Here is a 20,949-nt window from a genome sequence, read left to right as displayed (position 1 = left end):
CTTGGGGTTTTTTTATCACTTTTTACTTTGGCAAACTTCTACAGCTTCAGCTGTCTCCTGCAGTTGGCTGTTGCTGAGACTTGCTGGTGGAAGCTATATGCTCTTTTTGGGGGGTTTTTTTGGATGTCTAGGCCACATATGGGATCATGTGTTATTGCTGCTCATGGGGCCAGCTGAAGAGACCAAAAGGCTTGTGAAGTTCAGGAGGCTTTGTTTAATGTGATGCAGCTCATCTGTTTTCAGTCTGCCAAAACGACTGAGGGATTGCATGAGGTACTGGCTGGGAAGGGAATAATGCTATTAAATACTCTACAGTTCATGTTAGAGCAGAAGAGTTTTTAATTGGTATTAATATAGATACAGCAGGGAACTGCTCCCTCCTCGACTTGCAGCTGAATTCATTGGGACTTCTGTCCCAAGAGCATGAGGCCAAATTATCAGAAGCATGCAGCTGTGTGAATGCATCCCAGCCTGGAGAGCAAAAAGTGGTGCCAGGAGTGACATTCTCTGGTCTTCCAGTTGTGAATAGCAGCATGGCTTGAAAGCTGTGATGTGCTAGCCCTGTCTCTGACTGACCTCCTGTGATGTTCCCCTGCTGTCTGCTTTTAGCTAAAGACCAGGTTTCGTGGGAATTAAAGAATCTGAAGGGATGTCGTTTTGCCCCCAGGGGATCTTGTAGCCCACATACCTTTTCAATTTGTATGGAGTACATTTAACTTTCTCTTCCCATCTTTTCTGTTCCCTTATTTCTACAGGGCTTGCTTTCTTCTGAACTACAGTTGTGAGTTTTTTCATTTGTATTTTTTAGCAGTTGTGGCATCCTTCTCACCCTTGGGTATAAGCTTTGAATACCCAGTAAAACAATCTTCAGCAGTTGGTAGTTGTCATTCTAAGTCAGACTTACTTGTACCCATTGATCTGGTTAATAATTTCAAACTGATAAAGCCAGGCTCATACAAATGCTCAAGTATTGTAAAAAATAGTAATAAAAAGGGGGAAAGAAAAGCTGTTTTGTGTTTGAGGGCACCTTAAAAAGCTTGTGGCATTGCAGACTTTGCTTTTCCTCCCTTATTCTTCCAACCTAAGATTCTTTTTCTCTTGAAAAGAAATGCTGGTGAATGACAGCAGTGAGCTTGCTGTCTTTTGGGGGGGACCAGGGATGCCAACTGTGATCTTTCTGGGTTCATGTGGTCATCCTACCTCATGCTTCTCTCCATCTCTGCCAGCCTTATGGTTTTATTCAGTTACCTTGTCTTGCTGGACTGCCTGTGTGCCCAGGAGCAAATACAAGGGGAGTTGCAGCTGTGACTGAAAGCAACTGCCATTTTCTCAGGCGAAAAAAAGCTATTGAGCCTGTCAGCCTTCAAAGTACGGTTCGGAGCCAGAGAAGTTCAAGTGAGCAGTGCATTTGGGAGGTGAGGAGCGTGAGTTTATGGCTCTGTGCTCAGTTCTGTGCATGGCAGATGTAGTTGAGTTGCAGCTGCGTTCATCCATCAGGGCTGCAGCTTGGGGGTATGGTCCCATACCCCACTTGGGATGAGCTCTGTTTGGAAATGTAAGCACTATCTCCTGGATTAAGAAATTAACAGATTTATAGTTTATGAGGATATTAGGATAATGTCAGTAGGATGCCTCCAGTGTGTGTCACTAGGTGCTGATGGCTTTCGTTGCAGCAATTGTTTTCTTCTGCAGGCTATCAGGGAGTCATCTCTAAGGAGCAACGTGTTATCCCACATGATCCAAGTCAGCTGGTGAGACTGACCTAAAACTGTTCAGGTTCATCTTCAGAGCAGTCCCCTTCAAGGGGCTTGAAGCAGAGGTCCTCATGCTCTGGCCTGTCCATCTGCGCCCACGTGCTGGTGCCTAAACTGGGCTGCGGCAGAAGAGAGTGGGAGGGAGCGTGAGAAATCAGCTAGTCTGCTGCCAAGGCAGGGCTGTGTGCCTCCAAGCTAGTCCTGACAGGCAGCTGTCTCGTCTATTTTTAGCAATTTGCTGGTGATGGAGAGCAGTGATGGTATAAATCCTCCCCGGCAGCTGATTCCAGTGTTCGCTTGTCCTTAACATTAAATGCTTTCTGTGTATGTATACCTATGTATGCACAGGTTTCTCCTTTCTCCAGTGTGTAAGTCTCTTCCCTTGTGATGTCCTTAAGCACATCCTGCATCTTGTCCTGTCCTCGCTGGACCAAGAGAACAGTCCTGCAGCAGCTGTTTTATATAAATTACAGTTATCTCACTCTCCTCTTTTCCATCTTATAGCAATGTGACTTATTTAGGTCAGTTTTTCCCACAGTGTGTTCTGGGCCCTTAACCATTCCTGCTGCTCCCTGTCAGATCTCCTCCAGTTGGTCCGGCTCTTCCTTGGAGTGCACTGTCAGTAGCTGAAGGCGCTTTCTGTGGGGATGTTCCTGCTGCTGGCTGGGATGGAAGGAAGGACGTGCGCATCTCACAGACTACGCTGCTGTGTCCTTATGTTCTTGGACCTATTTTAGGCAGTGGCTGTTATCCAGAGCTGTCTCCTCAATCTAATCGTTCACATTCATCTCTGGAATCTGTCTTAATTTTGGTGTGTTCATTGCAGTTCTTGCCACAAATTCATTGTGCTAATTTACGTCAGTGTCAGGTACCATGAGAGATGAGCAAGGAAGCAAAGTAGTAAGAAGTCCTGTGAGTGGGGTGACATCCTGAAAAATTGGGCTGTGGATCTTCATCATTTCTGGTTAATTTCTTATTAAATCTCAGCTAACTAATTTAGTCGCTGAATATAGTTGAGCTGAGGATGAGACAGCTCCTCACTGAAAGTACTCCCAGTCCCTGGAGGTTGCGTGTTTTTATGGATGTTGTGTCCAAGCTTGCTTTTGCATTTCAATATGAAAGCCTGAAGTTTTAAGTGGCTTTTAAACCTCACCTGGATGTCTCCAGGTGTTTTGCATACAGAGAGAGTGGCAACTCTAGTCAACTGAAGAACACATCTGTCAGGCAGGATTCCTCTCTCCTGCTTCTTGTTCGGTGGCAATGTCTTTGCTGACTCCTGAGTGCTCAAATTCTTGTTAGATCTCCTACATTTCCTTCTGAGCCTAAATAGCATCTGATAGCTAAGTACTTTGCTGCTGCCTTCAGGATTAGAATAACTGAGCGCTGTTATCTCTGGCACAAAGCTTTGTTATTTTAGCACACTGTTCTGCTTCTGTCACTCAAAGAAGAAAAATACTTTAAAGTGAGGGGTTGTGATTCCTCTAATTGGAAGACCTGCAACTGTGGAGTATCATGCCAATGCCTGGTGTGAGTCCCAGGATCCTTCATGGATGTATATCCTATGGTTGCATGTGTTTGGCTTTCTCAAAGAATGATGTACTAAGTGAGAATTTAGCACTGAGTAGTCCTCTGTGGTAGGTAGGTGGTTTTCTTTGGGGATGACAAACCTAATCTTACGCTTGATTGTTGGCTTTCTCCAAGGATTAAAAGAAGGCATTACTAAATAGGTAGGAAATACAGTCTTTGCCTCAAATTCAGTTCACTGGAGGGGGGGGAAAACCTGAAGAGATTGGGAGGGTTGAAGCATGGGAGCTAGGATCCAGGGCAGGCATGCTCCTTGGAGAGAGGCTGGCAGCTAGCCTTGGCACACAGTGAAGGGAGTCTTTGTATTTTCCTTTCCCTCTTGTGCAGAAACTGTAGCAACAGGCATGCCATTGGAAAGTCAGTCTCATCAAAAAATTCCCTTGCTGATGGCAGTCCAGCTGGATGGATATTTCTGGAGCTATGGTTTTTTCCAGCCTTACTCTGACATCTGCATTGAAAGACTCCTTTATGTGGGTGCAGTATAGAAGTTGCAGTTGTTGGAAGCCAGGGACTTCAGAAGAGGATGGTTGTGCAGGATGTAAAGTAGACGGAGTAGTAGGTGTATGTAGAGAGCAGATCCTTCAATGGTTAATTCAGTGAGTAGTTTGGAGGTGAGGTGAGGAATAGCAGGTACTGTTTAAAACCTTGCTTGAGAAGTAGACTACAAACTCTGCTTTTATTCTCATAGCTCATTTTGCTTGTATGCTGGGATGGTGATCTAAATGTAGAGCAGAGTTAATTACCTGGATAAACTAGAGGGGGGGGGAAAGCCGACTGTATTCAAACAGCCTATGTCTGTATTGCTGTAGCTGGCTTGACAGCATGATGGATTGAAGGAATGCGTAGGATTTGCTGAAAATGTTTGATTTTGAATTTCATCTATCCCTTCCCTGGTTTGCTAGCTGTCAGTCAAGCATTACAGGAGCAAATCTTCACTGATACAGCTATTCTCTGGCATGTTTCATGTGGAATAGCTTAGCTGTGTAGATAAGCAATCAATTGTCTACTGCTTTTCTGTCCCCAGGACCTTTTCCCAAGAGATTCTCTCAGAGCTACTTAAGACTGGTGTCCTGCCTACACAAGGGCTTTCCTTGTTGCCAGCTGAGGCTACACCAGCAGTGCTGACAGCTTGTTCTAGCAAACTGCCTATCAGCCAATACCACAACTCCACAAGGATGTGCCAGTGCTGATTAAACTTTCAGGAAGGGCTTCAGTAGAGGTGCCAGTGTGGACTTCATGCTCCAAGAGACAGATCGGCATCTGGCTTTTCTGGGGAAATAATTTCCCTATCTTAAGATGCTTGTGGAGGACTCAGATCCTGTCTCTGACAGTTTGGTTCAGTGGAGGTCTTAAAGATGGTGCTTTGCTATAAGACTTATGAAAATTTATTGGCAAATAAAGGCTCAGGACCTTTTCAGAAAGGAGAGGCTGGCATGTTAGACTCCATTTTGCATGAAAAGGCATGATTAGTGCTGCTCTTCACCAAGCACTTGTGTATTTTATTAAATCAAACCCTTGCAATGGAATTGTATTCTGTCCCAGGGTGGACTAGAAGCCTCTGAACTGCTTTAACTCAGCCATAGTGCCATGGGTTATTGCATTTCAAAGAAATGCTAGGATCTTGGTGGTTGTTCAAGTGCTTTTGGTATTTTGCTGAAGTATTTGTCACAATATGAACAAAAGTTAATTTGCTTTTGTCATGTTTCACTCTTGGGAGTTTATGCTAGAAAAATAAAATTTTTGTTTCCCACCAGTGCTGTGGAACGACTTGAGTTCTTTAGCCCTTCCCCATCTATCCTGTACTGTGACTGTTAGTGAATTATTGGATGCTGGTAAGGAGTGAGTTGTCTTTTTATTTTGGTAGCGCTTAAATTAATTGAAGGAGCACCTACCCTCATTTCTTCTTCTTTGGAAGGTGGTGCACTGAGATTGCTGCAAAGCTGTGTATTGCTGGGGAGACAGGCATAGACTCTTCTCTGCTAGATTTACATACCACATCTGTGTTTTCCAGGAAACTGGTAGGATGAAATATGTGTAGCCTTTTGCTTAAAGCTTGGGAGACTAAAAAAATCTTGGTTTGTTTTTGTTTTTCTCCCAAGGCAGACTTTTTTGAATAAACTCATACAGCTGTAAATGACCGTGTTCATAGTTACAGGGAGTAGCAAAGTACCAGCTTTCATCTAAAGGTTGCTGGCTAATGAGTGGCACCTAACTGTGTGCAAGCCCTGCACCCTGTGATTAATCCAAAATAAATTACCAGGAATGCAAAGTAGAGGCAGCTTCACTTCATTACAGGCAGGCTAGGATGTTTGCCTGAGCTGTTTGAGTCCTTTAGAAAGAGAAATAATTTTGTCAAACTGTTTGCTTTGTTGCTTGTGACATGTTAACATATCCTTAAGAGATTATAATTTTACTGATGTTAATGTGGTCTGAGCTCTGTCTGATTATAAACTGCTTTACAAGTAAAGCATAGGAAAGCCATAGCACTGTTTGACTTATGGATTTATCCTGCTTTTTATTTAACCACCCTATTGCCAGTTGCAATTCTGTGAGTTGCTCATGGCTTAGACTGAGTGATTTTGAGTATTGAGTCTTGGTCTAGAAACAGGGGAAAGAGGTCCTTTGCTCTGCCAGAGTTGTATTTTGAGCCTGAGGATAAACAACTCCAGTTTTTGTTGTCACAAATCCTGTAGCACTGGAGTTTAGAAGAGTCATTGGTGGAAGAGGGAAATAAAACAGCCTGTCACCTGCTGGAGATAGAAAATCAATCAATTGAGCTGAAACAAATAGGCTATTCTTTCCGAATCCTGCAGTGCTGATGGTAAAACACATTTCTATCACTTCATATAAATCTTTTTTGGGGACCAGGAGTTTAGCACTAGAGGAGGTATGGTATGCCCTTCCCAATCTTTCTTGCATTTGTAGTTTTTGGGAGAGGGTACGATAAATCCCTGAGTGATTTGCTCTGGCGTTCTTGGACTAGAAAATCTTCCTGTGATTATTAGTTTGGGTTTTGGGGTGGGGGCGTAGAAATTTGATTACAGCGGGGAAAAGTACGCAATATTCCAAGGAGACTGATCACTTTGGTTTTGCTTTGCAATCCTCGGTGCTGAACTGTAACAGGAGTTTCATTGAGGGAGAGCCTTGCAGGGCCATCTTTGTAGCTTTAGCACTCCTCCTGATAATTTCCTAAACCAGTGTTTTCTTTTCCCTTGTACAGGGCCTACGCAGAAGACTCGTCCTCTGTGAAACAGGATCCGAGGACAGAGCCGAGTGAGAAGGTGAAGCACGAGGAGGAGAGCAGCAGCAGTGAGGGTAGAAAGGCTGTTGCATCAGGCGACGAGGAAGCTCAGCCAGAAGGGAAGAAGAAGAAGCGTTCTGGGTTCAGGGACCGTAAGGTATTAAACTTGGGCGTGTTACACCTGCAGCCGTTGCACTACAGTGGAAAAAAGGAGAAGACTTGCAGAACATCTTATTCAGATTGTGGTACAGCACGTGTATAGAATCTGGCTTTTGCTCTGTACTTGTCTTTATTTTCGAAGGGACCTTACTGTTTTGGGAACCTACTTTCTTGGCATGCTACCTTGATTTCTTTAGGTTGAAACTTGTTTATTTGGAAACCATAGTACACTGATCCTCTGAAATAAAGACCTCTCTTCCCATCTCCAGCTGGATGTCCGAGAAATGGCTTGCTGAGAAATCGAGGCTCCTGCCTTGATGGCTGTTAGGATGGTGCATGCAAAGTAGGGAATCAGTGCAAGAGCTTTAAAACCATGTAGGGCATCCAACATGTGTGTCTCTGAGTCCATCCGGTTTTGCCTGTGAACATACATAGTGTATGTAGGAGGAAGTAAAGGATGAATGTGGAAGGGAGGGTTATAGGAAAGGTGTACTTTAATTTTTTCTTTAATTATTCTGTGTAAATGTAGTTGTTGAAATACAGCCTCACTCCCTGTTCATGGTTAGTCGTGTGTCTCTCTTGATGCTTATGCCTATTTCATTTTCATATCAGACACGTTTTCAAGAGGAGGAAAGCTCGAGTAATGAACTACATTGTCAGCTTGTGACCTGCCTTCACTGTTGGGCAATCCTGAGAGCTTTGGGCTCCTCAGAACTGTCTGACAGCTAGTTTGGTACTATCTATAACCACTGTTATTGCAAGATGTATGATTTGGTCTGATGGAGAATCCTGTAACTGAGAGTTGGCAGACAGCAGTATTTTATTTTTTTAAACCTGTCTGGATGTTGGCTTTATGGGGCTGTGTTGGATGATTTAATATCTTTGCAGTGCCAAAGAGGAGAACGGGAGTATATGCTCTTCGCAATTCCTTTCTGTATGGTTTGCCTCTGATAATTATTTTTAAGTCCGTATCCTGGAGGCTGCATCTCATTAGCTGTTAAATTGTGGATGGTCGTATATAGTGGCTTAACAGCTTTTCATAAAAAATTAAGAGCTGTTCTGTTTGAAGTTGCTGAATCATATTCTGTTCTTGGTTAGAGTAGATTACACAACTTGAAATTTCAAGTGCCTTGTGGTATTTGGGGCTCCAAGCTCTCCCTGTTGTGACACGCTGGTGGTAGCTCAGTGAAGTTATGTTGTAAGATACTACACTGAGATATTCAGAATTGTCCAGGAATATGGGTTCTCAGCTTCTGCTGATTTTCTTGGCAACTGGGTGTCAGGTACTCTGGCAGCTTCAGCAAAACTTTGACTCTTGCCAGCACCACTCAAGAAAAGCGGGTTATTTTGTCCAGTGTCAGCAGATGGAGGCAGGTTGCAAAGAGCAAAGAAATGATCCACCTTCATCCACACGCTTATATTTAAAAAAGAACATTTGTTGATACAGTAAATGTAATGATTGATTTTTGCCTTATGTGGCTGGTTGCTTCTGGCAAGGGAAGCCGGAGAAAGTTTGTTTGCCAGCGAGGACTTTTATTCCAGTTGTTAGGAGCCCTGCCTGTGTTGGCCGGCTCTTTCCTTCCCATACTAGGCAGGGGAGGAATGTGGCCGCGCTTTCCAAATAAGACGTGAGCCAGGTGTGGAGCGTGCCCAACAGGTCTGGTGGGAACAACACGTAGCCTGGATCCCTTCTCAGTCCATAGTCTTCCTTCTTCCTACAGTGTTCGACTCGGGAGCAGCAATTTCAGCAGGGAGAACACTGTTTAAAACAGACTTCACAATCTTTTTGCCAGCATAAGCCCTTTTCTCTCCAGCCTTAAGACAGAGTGTATCTTCTGTGCCCTGAATGCCAGTGTTGCTTTTGCTTCGTTTAATGCAGGATGTAACTGGTAGTCTCCCAGGTACTAGGTTCCATGTTTGTGTTTGAGCAGCTCCATTGTGGGCTTGGTGTTTGATCAGCAGTTGCCCTAGTGAGTCAGCTCAGGAGGTATGTTTGAATGTTTCCAGCTCAGATGACAGAGGAAGGTGTGCCCTGGCTCCCAACTCAAAATCAGGGCTGCTCCCAGGATGTGCTGCTCCTCTGAGTTGTGTAGCACCTAGGGAATTCCTGACCCTTCTATATGTTTTTTAAAAAAACAACCACCACCCACAGTAAAAACCCTTTCCAACTCTTCCCATAATTAATTGAAAATAGTGTGGCATTTTCCTTGAGAAAAAATTAAGCTTAACTGAAAGTGTTTAACACTTGTTTGTTATCCCAATGTTGCTTTTAATGAAGTTGATGATTAGTGGTGAAATAATAAAGCAGGCTTGACATTGCTATTTTGGGAAGTGATTCAGTGAAGAGGAAGTTGAATTACAAATCATTCCACATCTGCTGGGGCTGGTGCTGGGGTTGCGTGTGGTGGATGGTCACTGGGCATGTGCTGTCTTGCAGGCTATGCAATGTATCGCTCCTGACTCTGTAAGGCAGAAAAGGAAAAGCTAGCTTCTATAGCTGCTATAGTTTGAAGGCTGATGAGCGGTGGGTGGGCTGATGTGTTAATTAACTTGCTAAAAGTGTTTGCATGCAGCATTAGGACTGCTTTATCAAGATCCCCTTGCAGTGTTTGCCGAGTCCTGCAGGCATGCTGCCTTAGGAGTGTTAGTCATGCTGAGACTTCATTTTGGTGTGCATTACAGTAGGAAACACAAAGAAAGCGAATCCTAATTAATATACCCTGCTAAGATACGTGCACTTTCACATGGTCAGGGAGGCCCCAGTGATGCTCTGGAAGGGAATTAAGATGTTAATTTAGAGCTTTATTTTCATGTCTGCACAGGATTTAATTTTTTTTCCTTTTAACCTGAGGCTTAGCGTAAACATTGACTGTCTCAACAGCAGCTTTGCTCTTGTAGAGCAATAGGGATTACTTGCTCATCTTTCTCTTCCAGTACATATTCTATTAATAAATGCCAAAAAGGGCCTTTTTCCTTCTGGTCACGTAATGTCTTTCTGGAGGCCCCTGATTACATGAGGCTGCAGTTCTGGGGACGGGATGAGAATTTTTGGCTGCTCTCCACTGCATCGAGGGCTGGTGCATACTGGGGGAAGGCAGCCGCCTGGGTGCACGCGTTGCCAGCAAAGTATTTTGGAGTATTTCCTAGGTGAGACGTCATGAGAGGAGAGACTTGCCTGGGATGATTTTATGTCCAGATTGTTTTGAAGCAATATAAAAAACACCTCACAAATGGTGGTGTGTACGCCCAAATATATACACGTGTGCTTTTATTTTCACATTTGTATAGCGAGATCAGGGCACCCATATTATCACCCACTTTGTGTTTAGCACTCAGTCTTGAATAAGTGAGTCGTTCCGATTTGCAGGGTCTTGGCTGTTCCCTTCTTGACCTAGCTTCATGTTCAATCCAGTCTTGAAGTCAGAGGGATGGGTTACAGCATATTTGTTAGCTTTTGCCAGCTGATTAGACCATGTTAGCAAAAATGAGGCAATTGTGAGTTCAGCTGCAGGCAAAAGGGAAGAAGTGTTGCTGCATTTGCTCACTTATTGTAGGAAAGTTTGAGGAAGAAGTGCGATTTCAGTTGTGATGAAAACAGCCTGTGAGATACTAAACAGGTATTTTAGATTCTACTTTTTTGGTCTGCATTGTGAGTTATTCAAGACTGTTGTCCCTCATAATTTTTCAGGAATGTACTTGTCCAGAAAATTCTGGTTTCGTGTATGTCACAGCTAATTGTTGGAACTCAAATGGGTGCAGATAATTAAAACTAACTGTAGCTTCCCATGAAACTGAGTAACTGTACATAATCATTTTCCCTTCCGGATCTGAAACTCAAATCGCTTAACAGGTAACACCCATTTCTTATACTGCAGTGGGCGTTAGAGAGGCTGCTTTGAGACTTCATGGAGGCGGTAGGCCAGCTCAGCTCTCTTTAGCCAGACGTGGCAAACTTTGCATCAGAAGATGATGGTCATTGAAAATCCTTAGTTTCCTGCTTTGCTGTCTGATGCTGCTCTGAGACCTAATGCAAAATGAGACCGGCAGCTCTCCACCTGCTGCACACTTAGGTCCCATTTTTGTAAAGGCATTCAGCTGCCTTTGTTGGATGAGGGGAAGCCCAAAACCACTTATATATTTCTTATGAAACCACAGACCGCATGGGGACAAACCTCTGGGTTTGCAGATCTATGTGGGGTTGTGCTGCACGCAGAGACAGGAGACCTTTTTTTAGCCTGTGTCGTTATTAAGCTTTTGTGAGCCACGCCGCATTGCTTTGGGAGCCGTACGTGGCTTTTGAGCAACAAACTGACCCTTCCTGTTCTTGAGTCGTGTATTCAAAATAACATCTTCATGAGGGCCTGGCAATCATCCGATGAAGCTCTTCATTTAGCAGTACGCATGGATAGAAGACGGGATGGCAAATGATCTAGGAAAGAACCATGTAGTAAACGGACGCTTTGCTTCTGTTGCAAGTGATGATTGTGGTGGACTGAGCATGCAGCATGGATCTGAATGGGGTGTGGGAAAATTGCTGTGCCCAAAGTCGAAGCAAAATGTAGGCAGCTTAACATCAATAAAGCAGGTACCTTGAGGATTACCCTGAGCTTGGAATAAGAAAGAGTTGGCAGTGAAGTTGCTGGACTGGTAAGGAGGAATCTCTGTAAAGATGTCAGGCGAGGCAATGCCCATACTCCAAAAATGAGAAGGAAAGCACCTGACAGCAACAGGCCTATCAGTAGCATCTTAGCAAGATCTTAAAACAGATATAGAGGAAAGATCCGCTGCAGATGTGAAGTCAAATGGGATAAAATGAAACATGGTTTTACTAGCAGAATTGTCAGGAGTAATGTCTTTTGTGTAGGAATGAAGTTGTTGAGTAAGAGGTGTGAGTTACCTAGCTGGGTTGAAAGAAAGCATTTGTTAGTGCCTTGCAAGAAATTTTTCCACAAGCTTGGAGAATCAGGAGTAATGTAAAGTCTCAGGCAGACAAGTGTTTTAGCTGGAAAGCGGGCTGTGTTGAAAGCGTGTCACGAGTGGAGGGAGCTGCTGGTCATGGTCTGTGGTGTCTGCTCTTGGCTCCAGTCCTGGGCTGGATTCTGTAGTTGGTTTTAGTTGTCTTGCTCAAAGGTAAAAATAGTTAACTATGGCTTTGGCTGGTCAACTTGGGTGGGGTATTATTCATGATATCAGGTCACGCTACAGGAAGGAGTGAGATATGGGCCTGCAATCATGAGTCAAAAGATAACTTTGGCATAACAAGTTACCGCGTGCCAGGTGGGAGCTCTAGACAAAGATGTGCAGCTTGGCAGCTGGAAAGAGCTGGGAAAGTGTGTGTTGTCGTTTACTGGGGTTCGGCTGATAGATGGTGACTTGCAACTTTGCAATAAAATAATTGTTCTCCATCCAGTGCCCTTATCTTTGGTGGACCTTGTGGACTGAAGTAATAAAAATGGGATTAGGTTTGATTATAGGTGCAAAGTCTAGTAGCAAAAGGGCCGAGGTACAAAAATTTTCTTCTGTGCGGGTGACTGCAGGAAAGAGGGAGCTGGTTGTAGTGGTTGATGCAAGGACACTTCTGAATTATGAAAAAGCTATGGTGATGCTAAGAAGAGTGAGGAGAATGCTTTAGATATTGTCATTATAGATAATGTCAGCTCTGGCTGCATTTGCTGGAGATATGAGCTGGAACAAATGTAGAGGAGAGAGGCTTTGCTTTCCCCTAGTTGCTTTTCTGAAGCCTGGCTTGGGGGATTAAAAGCTTTGGCTTGTTTTATCCTAGAAGTATGAAAACCTGGAGAGGGTGTTTTCTGTCTGATAAACATCAGGGTGGAGAAGTTGTTTGAGTTAAAGGACAAGGCTGAAACAGGACCAAAGCTGTAAATGATCTACAGCTGCCTTGGCAATACCCTTGATCTTGCCTGTTCTCTTCCAGCAGATCATTGGTTGTTGTTTTTTCTCCTGTGGCTCTTGGCCAGAAGTGCTGAAGGTTTCAAGTACATTATGGATTGTTAAACATGGCATGTAATGCAGGAATAAAAAAAGCTGAACTAAGAAGGAAAGTTTTCTGCTCTAATACATAATGAAGTGTAGGTCTTTGTGCCTTTTTCCTCCCTTGTGGCCTTATGTTGTGATTTTGTTTATAAAAGCTTTCTGTTCTCTTTGATTAATTCCAGCTGTGTGTTGGGGAAAATGGTTCTAGGTACAAAATAATTGCTGCTGGCAGAGTTAGCAAGTGGCAGATTGGTGGGGAGAAGAGGACTGACTAAGGAATGCTTCTGCAGTATTTTGCCAATGTGATAGAAAAGAGGAAAAAATGAGGTTGGGTGACTGAGCAGCCAGCTGTGGCTCCAAGTAGTTTTTTCCAAGGCTCGGCTTGAAAGTAAAGGTCTCTCCCAGCTCTCCAAGACTTTTTTTCTTTTACTTCATTTATTAATCACAAATCAGTCCCTTCAACACTATGGTTAAAATGTTGAGCTGCTTTAGATTCATGAATGTGATACTAGTGCTGTTTTATGTTCATGTTTAAAAGCGCCTTCAGGGATTTTGTTAATTTGTTTTACCTCTGCCATCATGAACAGTCAAAACATACCGATAGTGAAGACTCTTAGTGTTTGCTCGTAATCCTGGGACATCAGGAACTGATATTTCCAATTTTCCTGGTAGTTCAAAGGCTGAGGATAGGAGGGGGGTTTGACCCTTTCAGCATTTTTTTCTCAAGTGTTGTGTTGCTGCACACAGCTTTGGTGTCCTGTGGCAAAACCTTCAGAGGACTAAGGGTGGCTGCTAATGTAGGTGTTGGGGGAGGAACCATGCACATCTAATGCTGGTTAAATTTCATTTCCAGGTCATGGAATATGAGAACAGGATCAGAGCCTACTCCACACCGGACAAAATCTTCAGATACTTTGCCACTTTGAAAGTCATAAACGAGCATGGTGAATCAGAGGTTTTTATGACACCGCAGGATTTCGTGAGATCGATAACACCTAATGAAAAACAACCAGAAAGTAAGTGATGTGTGTGTAGTAATTGGAGGAACTAATACAGTGAATGAAATAAACTCTCCAGTCTCTGCTTACCTGATCTTTAAACTTCCCATCAAACAGTTATATTGTCTGGTATCGTTCTCGTTATGTTGAGAGGTACAGCACAAAAGGGGGGTTGCTGTCTGATTAGGGTGCTGCCACGGTGAAAAAAAGTGATGCTCTAAACCCATACGTGATGGCAATGCTATGATGTGCGGCAGGATAATGGAGATACAACAGATGCAGGAGTGAGGCATAAAGCTACCAGTGCAGCTGTGCAGGAGCCACACTCGTGTCTCCAGCAGAGCCTGCAGCATGTTCATGCTGGCTTGAACCCGGCTGACTGGCAGCAGTGCAGTACTGCCAAATAATGGTGATCATTCAGGTTCAGAAGTGTTGGTCGTGGTATGCTTCTTGGGAGCTTTGAAGCTGGGATTGCTAGGGCTAGAAAGCACCTCCTGAAGCTATCTATTCCATCTCCATGCTCCAAACCCAAAATTAGCCTAATGCCTTCCATGTTGCCTAGAGTGCTATTGCAGCATAGTAGAGCTCATGAGCCCTTGAAGAGCAGATGAGATGACTTTCTTACATATTTAATCGTGAAAGATTACCTTCAACTGAAACATTTTAAGAACTGTTCATAGACCTACAAAAGGAGGTTGCTTTGGCAAGGAAACCTTAGCAATAAAGGGGTCCAGGCAGCCCCATGTGCCTGGCTGAGCTGTGTTGCTGCTGGCCAGGGTGGGACGCACCTCTGCTGGCTTCAAATTCCCTGCGGATTGCAGGGAAGCATGTCAGCTGTGGTACCTCTAGGGGTTTGGCTGGCAACAGGCAGGATAGCAGACACTTTTTTCTGGTCTGGAAAGCTGTGTCCTGAGCATTTGGTAAGAGGTTGGTTTTTGTGGGGTAGCAGGAGGATTTTGCTTGTCTTCTGTTTTGGAGAAGATTTGTCTTTTGGATGAGACGTGGGAAATCAGGTTTCTTGGTCTCCCACAGTGTATCTGAAAGAATGAAACAGGCTCTTCTCTCTGCAGGCATTAATGAAGAACCTCAGTCCCCAAATGTTAACTTTTTGGAAGTGGGGTTTATGTACAAAGTGTGAAACTGCTTTGATGTCTTGCATGACAGCTGCTAAATAAATACCATGTACGCTTGTGCTTAGAAAACAACAATATGAAGTGTGTGCAGGAGGGACGAAAATATAATCCTGGTATTAGTGTTAAAAGAATGTTGGTGAATTGATATCTATTATCAAGTCCTGAAAATGGCTGTCGTTTTCATATGAATTACATGGTTTCATCTTCAGTGAAGAAGTAGTTTGAGCAATAAACAGATGATAGTGTTCCTAGATGCTGAAATTGTGTGTTACCGTCTTATCTATCTAAAGCTCCTTGAACTGGTAATTTGAAAAGCACTAGCACCTGATTGAGTGTGAGTCTTCCCATGCAAGTAATTTTTTTTTTTTTTTTTGTCAACCAGCTTAAAAATAGAAGACATCCTATGTTTAATTTGAACGTATCTGATCCTCTTTTACTTCTTCCATACAATGTATGTGCTTGGTGCATTTTAAAGTGTGTGCAGAAAATAGGTGGAAGAGTGCTCAGAAAATACCTACTTTGGAGACAAGCAAAGGTGACTAATGGGAAATAATTTGTCAGTCTTAGCCACTAACTTCCTGCTGTAACTATTATTATCCTGGCTAGGTGAACTGCTTAAATGGCTCTGTGAAGCCTGTCGCTGCTTTAAGTGCCTGTAAATGCTGCCAGTCAGTGACACAAAGCAGCCTATAAGGGAAGAAAATTGCCTTAGTGATACTTAGAGGTGCTCTTGGAAAGTTGAATGAGATGGAAATTGAGCTTTGGGTGCCCATCAGCAGGCAAAGCAGGAGCATGGGCATCTTCTGTCTTGTTGGTTTGAAAATCCGTCTTGAAGAACATTACCGTCATGGACTTGCTTCTAGATGAAGCTGCTGCTAGGATGATTGTTCCTTACGAGCACTGTACATCATGGCAATCACAGTAAATGTTTTTTTAATACATAATAAACAGTAGAAGAGTAAAACACTTAATGCTACAGTAAAGTCAAACCAGCCATAACCTTGTTCCCAAATGTTTTAAAAGCTGGTAGTGGAAAAAAAAAAAAGTAGTTCTGATTTAAAACCAGAAATTAAAGACAAAGACTGCTACCTGCTGGCCGGTTTATTTCCGTACTTTACATCCATTCGGTACTTTTGACTCATAGGATAATCTAGATAATATATTAGTAGGGAAATGCCAGGGCTGCTTTCTCCCTTAGTCACGACTTGGGTGTGTCCTCCACCAGGGCTGGAGCATCCCGCCTTCATACCAGGGTGCTCCTTTGGGTAGTGATGTAGCCCTGAGCACGCTTTGGAAAATCTCCTTCAGGTAGCGTTGTAGCCCGCTGCAATCATACTAGCTCGGTAGGTTAATGCTTGAACTGAACTATGGGTTACTTTCTGCAGTCCTGTTGATCCCAAGGTTTTCCGTGAGCGGTATTTGTTGGTAGGTTTGTGTGGCGAAGCAATCACCTTCTGGTCCTGCATAAGCAGGCCAAAACATGAGCAGGGCAGGGGATGCTCTGAATGCTTAAGATGCTGGTCCTAATTTCAGCGAGTAACTTCTTGTTAACGTATCTGCTATTTTATAGAGAGAAAATACTGTGGAATATAAGTGATACGGAGTAATGAGGTATCTGAGTCTCTGTTGTACTTGTTTTTAAACTGCTAATCTACTGTGAGGTATCTTATGCCTGATTCATTTTTATGGATTACGTAGGGGAAAGTTTGATTTATTGTCAATAAAGTGTCAACTTAATTCTAGACTGTGTTTTGCTAGCTTGGGGAAAATGAATGCCAGTTCATTAGCTCCTGTGGGTTGCTTTCTCTTAATAGTTCAGTAAAACTTTGTGCTGTAGCTTTTCCAAGTAAACAAGATGTGCTTAAGGTGTGACACACTCTTGCTGAGCTTGCAAGTGTCTGTCAGAATAAGCTAGAGAGTGGCATTAAACTTGGAAGCTGCTTTAAAAAGAAAAAAAAAAAAAATCTTTATCTGCTATCTCAAAAGTCCAAGCGCCAACAGAAGCGTGGGCAGTGATATCTGCTCCCTGCAGTCCTGTGTTGTTTTTTTCCTCCCACCTCCTCTGGTAGCTGAGAGGTTGCTCGGCTCCAAGGCTGGATGAGCAGGGATGGTTGCTTCGTACCTGGCACTTGCTTGGTACCCCAGCCCAAAATCAGCTGAAAATGGCGTCTCAGTCTCTGGGTTAGGGTTTGCAAAAAACTCCATTTTAGATGTTGCAGCTCTCTGAAGACAGTGTGGGCTTTTGCTGGAAAAGGTGTATGAAGCCATGACTCGAGCCGTAACCGTGCCTGATAACTTGCAGGTCGTTGCTGGCACATTCTCTGTAGTCCTACGTAGCTGTTGGCCTGCACGAATGTTTCTAAGTGCTTGGACCTGCTTGGTGGTGGCCTGCCCAGTCCTCCTCTCTTTCCTAGTCTGTGAGTTTCCTCAATTTCCCCAGCTTTCTCTGTTTCCATTCTGCATTGCTTGTTTTCCTGGGGAAAGTGAGTATTTTGGGGCATCCTGGACTAAAAAGGAGCTGTGACATACTCAGCCAGTACTAGGTTTTTTTGGCCTTTGCAATAAGGATTGACAGAAGTAAAAAAAGGCTTCATATCTCATCACAGCATGCTGTAATGAAGACAGGTTAAACCTAACCAGTTCCAGTGTTAACCTCCCTGGTTAACCCAAACTCCTGCTGCATGCAAGACACTTTTCATGATCCACCATGCTCTGCAGCAGCTCAAATAGCTGAACTCTTGGAAATGCCCTGGAAGGTTTTTCTATTTTTTTTTCTCTTTTTTTTTTTTTTTTTTGGTTGTCTGCAAGAAACCACGAACATGCTGTTGAAGCTCAGCCAGAAGCGGCAGCTGTGCCCCTGCAGCCTCTGTGCGCAGGATGGTGTTGGAGGAAAGGAGCTGTGAAAGACGGAGCCGATGTCTGGTGACTTGATCTGACTGTATAGCTTGATTCTCAGTTTTGAAACGGTTTGTTTTTCATGTCTGGACTTCATGAGCAGCTGAGCACAAGCTGGCTTCTGGATTGTTGCAGTGCTTGAGTGATTATTTGTTACGTTGTGTTAAGTTTGTAAAATAGGAACCTGATCTTCTGTAGAACCAGCAGTCATGAGCTGTGACACCACTCATCTGGTCTGGTGGGGACGGGGAGGACTCCCTAGGCTTGTACAGATCGCTAAAGTTACGCAAAGTGTTCAACCGGGATATTTAAGACCCAGAAGGAAACTAGAGATGCTGAACTTGCCTTCTGGTTTGTTCATGGGGACTTCTGTGATCTCCCCCAAATACATCTGCTGGAGAGGTGTTCAGGGGAAGGTTGTGAGTGAGAGGCAAAGGTAACTCAGTGATCTCCTGAACCAGAAGGGTGAATAGATGTGGGTGTTTTTTCTGTGAAAATACATCATTCCTAGGCAAGAATCATTTCCGAGTCTGTAATGCCTGATACGAGACCCCAGGAACCTAGCCAAGGAGGAGCAAGTGAGAGGTGCATTTACATGCATGTTTATGTGATATTCATCAGAAGAAACAAATAATTAGGGCTTCCAGTATTGATGATGGGTTGGTATGGCTGATCAGTTGTGTTATGAATGTACATCTCATAGAGAGACTGACTTGCCTGTTGGAGGAGGGGGAGATAGATGAGAGCAAAGTAGTTCTTTGAACAAAGCAGTTCTGGACTTTAACACAAACCTGAGAGTGTTGCCCCCTGAGAAATCTCAGGCAGCTCATTGTTTGCTTGCAGATTACATTTTAAATTCAGGGGAAAATACGCATACAAACGTCAGAAGCTGGATTACAGCTCTGGAGGGGAAAACTTGGTCCAGCATTTTCTCCTCCCATAACGTAGCGTGTTGCATGCATGGTTAGCAGGCTCTTCCTCAGTCTTGGTAATTGGCCTTTTGCTCATCTACTTGCAAGAAAAAGAGTCCATGTTATATATCAAGCAACAATGAAGGAAAAGCAGATGATGAGTAAATGTTACCCAAATAATGTGAAAAATCTGACAAGGATATAAAGACTGGAAGGAGTTGAAAAGGTTTTTCTATCAGTGGAAAACTGCTGGCATCCCAGAGGAAATCATGATGGTTTCTAATTGACCCTAACTGTGTTCTTGGCATAATATAATCGTTCTTCTGGATGCTAGTTTGTTAAATATTTTTTAACATTGCAATCTAACATCTGCTGCCCATGGCGCTTTTTTTTTTTTTTTTTTTAACGGGATAGCATGAAGAGCTTAGTAATTGTTGAGATATTTATCAAGTGTGGTAATTAGCTAGCTTTGAGTGAATCTGTGGAATGTATGTTTTTGTTAATGGAAATATAATAAGCATTTAACTTTAGATTTGATTAGAGCTGAACAAGAGTAATAGCAGGTTATCCTGTGTTTTTTTTTTCCTTTACATAAATAATTCCTTCTCCATTAAAACATCCTCCCCAGCCCAAAAAGAAAGACGTAAACGCAGAGAATATGGGTTTCCTGTTGAACACCCTCTTTTCCCCATTGTGGCAGGCAGTGAGTGTAAGTAATTTTGATTTATTTTGAAACGTTTTTTATTTTTAGCGTACTGTGAAAGTACCATCACGTGGATAAGAGTGGATGCCTATATTCTTAGTATTGATGAGTAAGTGGTGTCAGTCTAATCTGAAATAACACATCTAGTGATGGTACTTGCTTAGGTACTCCACAGCAGTGCTGCTGTTGCCTTTGGTCCCCTGGTAGTACTTCAGGTGGTATCAGAATTTGTAAGAGTAATACATAGCAGTACTTAACAATTACAAGCAAGCTGGCTATGGTGAGCAAATTTGGAAATCGTTGCAGGTCACCATTGGTGCTGCTGAAAGCGCGTGGCTGGTGCAGAACCCTTGGCTGGGGGAGCAAAAGGGGCTTTGATAATCCAGATGTGTAGTGAAAGGTGAGGTGGTGTACAGTGTTCCATGTAAATAAAAGGTCTGTTCTGGGGCAGGTCATGATGAAAGCTCTGGGTTTGAGCAGAAACAAGCACCAAAGCCCAGCTACTCTGGGTGGTCCCTATGCAATCTGGAGTAGCTGTGGTGCGCATTGCGCTGCCTTCAGTCGTGGGGAGACTTAATGAAGCAGCCAGGTATCCTCCTGAAACTATTTCTGGATTTCATTGCTGTCTCTCTTGAAGGAAGTCCTTTAATCCATTTCTGGGAAAACGGTATTTCAGCCCTAGCTTTTCAGTGAAAGGTGGAAAAGCTCTTTTTTACTGTTAAATGTGCCTATTAGCTTGTGTTCCTGCAGCTCGTCGGCAATAGCCCAGCCAGGGGATATTTGTTTTATGAGTGTATCACTTCCAGACAATCCTGCGGTAGCTTTAACTTAGCACACTGCCTTTTGAATAACAGAGATGTAATAACTAACATTATTTCCTTTCCTTGTTCAGATGCAATTGTCCTCATTTGTGCAGTGTTTCCATTAGCTCTCCAGCCTACACAAATGCTGAATTCCTATTGTAATGTCTTGGAGGAAAGGCCTTTCAGGTTTTTTATGTAATGTAAAGAAAAAAGAAAGCAGGCATCAGACAACAGTCCCACTTTTTTTCTTGGTTTCCTTTTGTCAACTGTTAAGATTAAAGACTTGTGGAAAAACACATAGCTAAGTCCATAAAAAAGAAAATAAAGTGTATTGGAAAAGGGAAAATGTATCGAGTAAAACTGTATGCCTGGAACATATAAATGCCCTTTTTCAGCTTTTGAATTGGCTTATTCTGTTGGGAGCTATGGTAAGGAGAATTTTATAGAGGTTCTGAAGCACGCAGTGTAGTTAATCCAGCAGAACAGAGGGGATATCGTTGTGCATGGCTGGGAGAAAGGGTGAGCATAAAACACTGATGTGAACCAATATGCTTGTGCTTGCAATAGGTAATGCAAGCTGGTACAGTGACATGAAAAAAGGCAGTAGCAGAAGTGACAAATTTTTGTGTTGCATTTTCATATAAATGTCTCTCTCCCTGATCTCCGAGACATACATAAACCAAGGTTATATATTTGCTTCTCATCAGAAGCGATTGCGTCGAAGGAGGCTGACAGGATATGGGTAATAACTACATTTCTGTAACTGCTGTGGTG

General features: G+C 43.2%; 1 protein-coding gene across 10 annotated transcripts in view; it reads left to right on the top strand.

Annotated features, from left to right (window-relative positions):
• MICU1 (mitochondrial calcium uptake 1) overlaps positions 1–20,949 on the top strand; it is a 109,428-nt gene that overhangs the window by 18,707 nt on the left and 69,772 nt on the right. For 5 of the 10 annotated variants that reach the window (XM_052800124.1, XM_052800125.1, XM_052800123.1 and 2 more), the window contains 2 exons: positions 6,559–6,736; positions 13,586–13,748. In XM_052800124.1, coding sequence (XP_052656084.1) covers positions 6,559–6,736; positions 13,586–13,748 — 341 coding nt within the window. Of the gene's footprint in view, positions 1–6,558; positions 6,737–13,585; positions 13,749–17,144; positions 17,281–17,688; positions 17,786–20,949 lie in introns of those variants that run through there. The other 5 variants (XM_052800130.1, XM_052800128.1, XM_052800131.1 and 2 more) reach the window with 4 other exon arrangements.

Source organism: Harpia harpyja, chromosome 10 (assembly GCF_026419915.1).
Source record: "Harpia harpyja isolate bHarHar1 chromosome 10, bHarHar1 primary haplotype, whole genome shotgun sequence".
NCBI classification, from domain to species: Eukaryota; Metazoa; Chordata; class Aves; order Accipitriformes; family Accipitridae; genus Harpia; species Harpia harpyja.
This window is presented reverse-complemented; position numbering and strand designations above follow the sequence as displayed.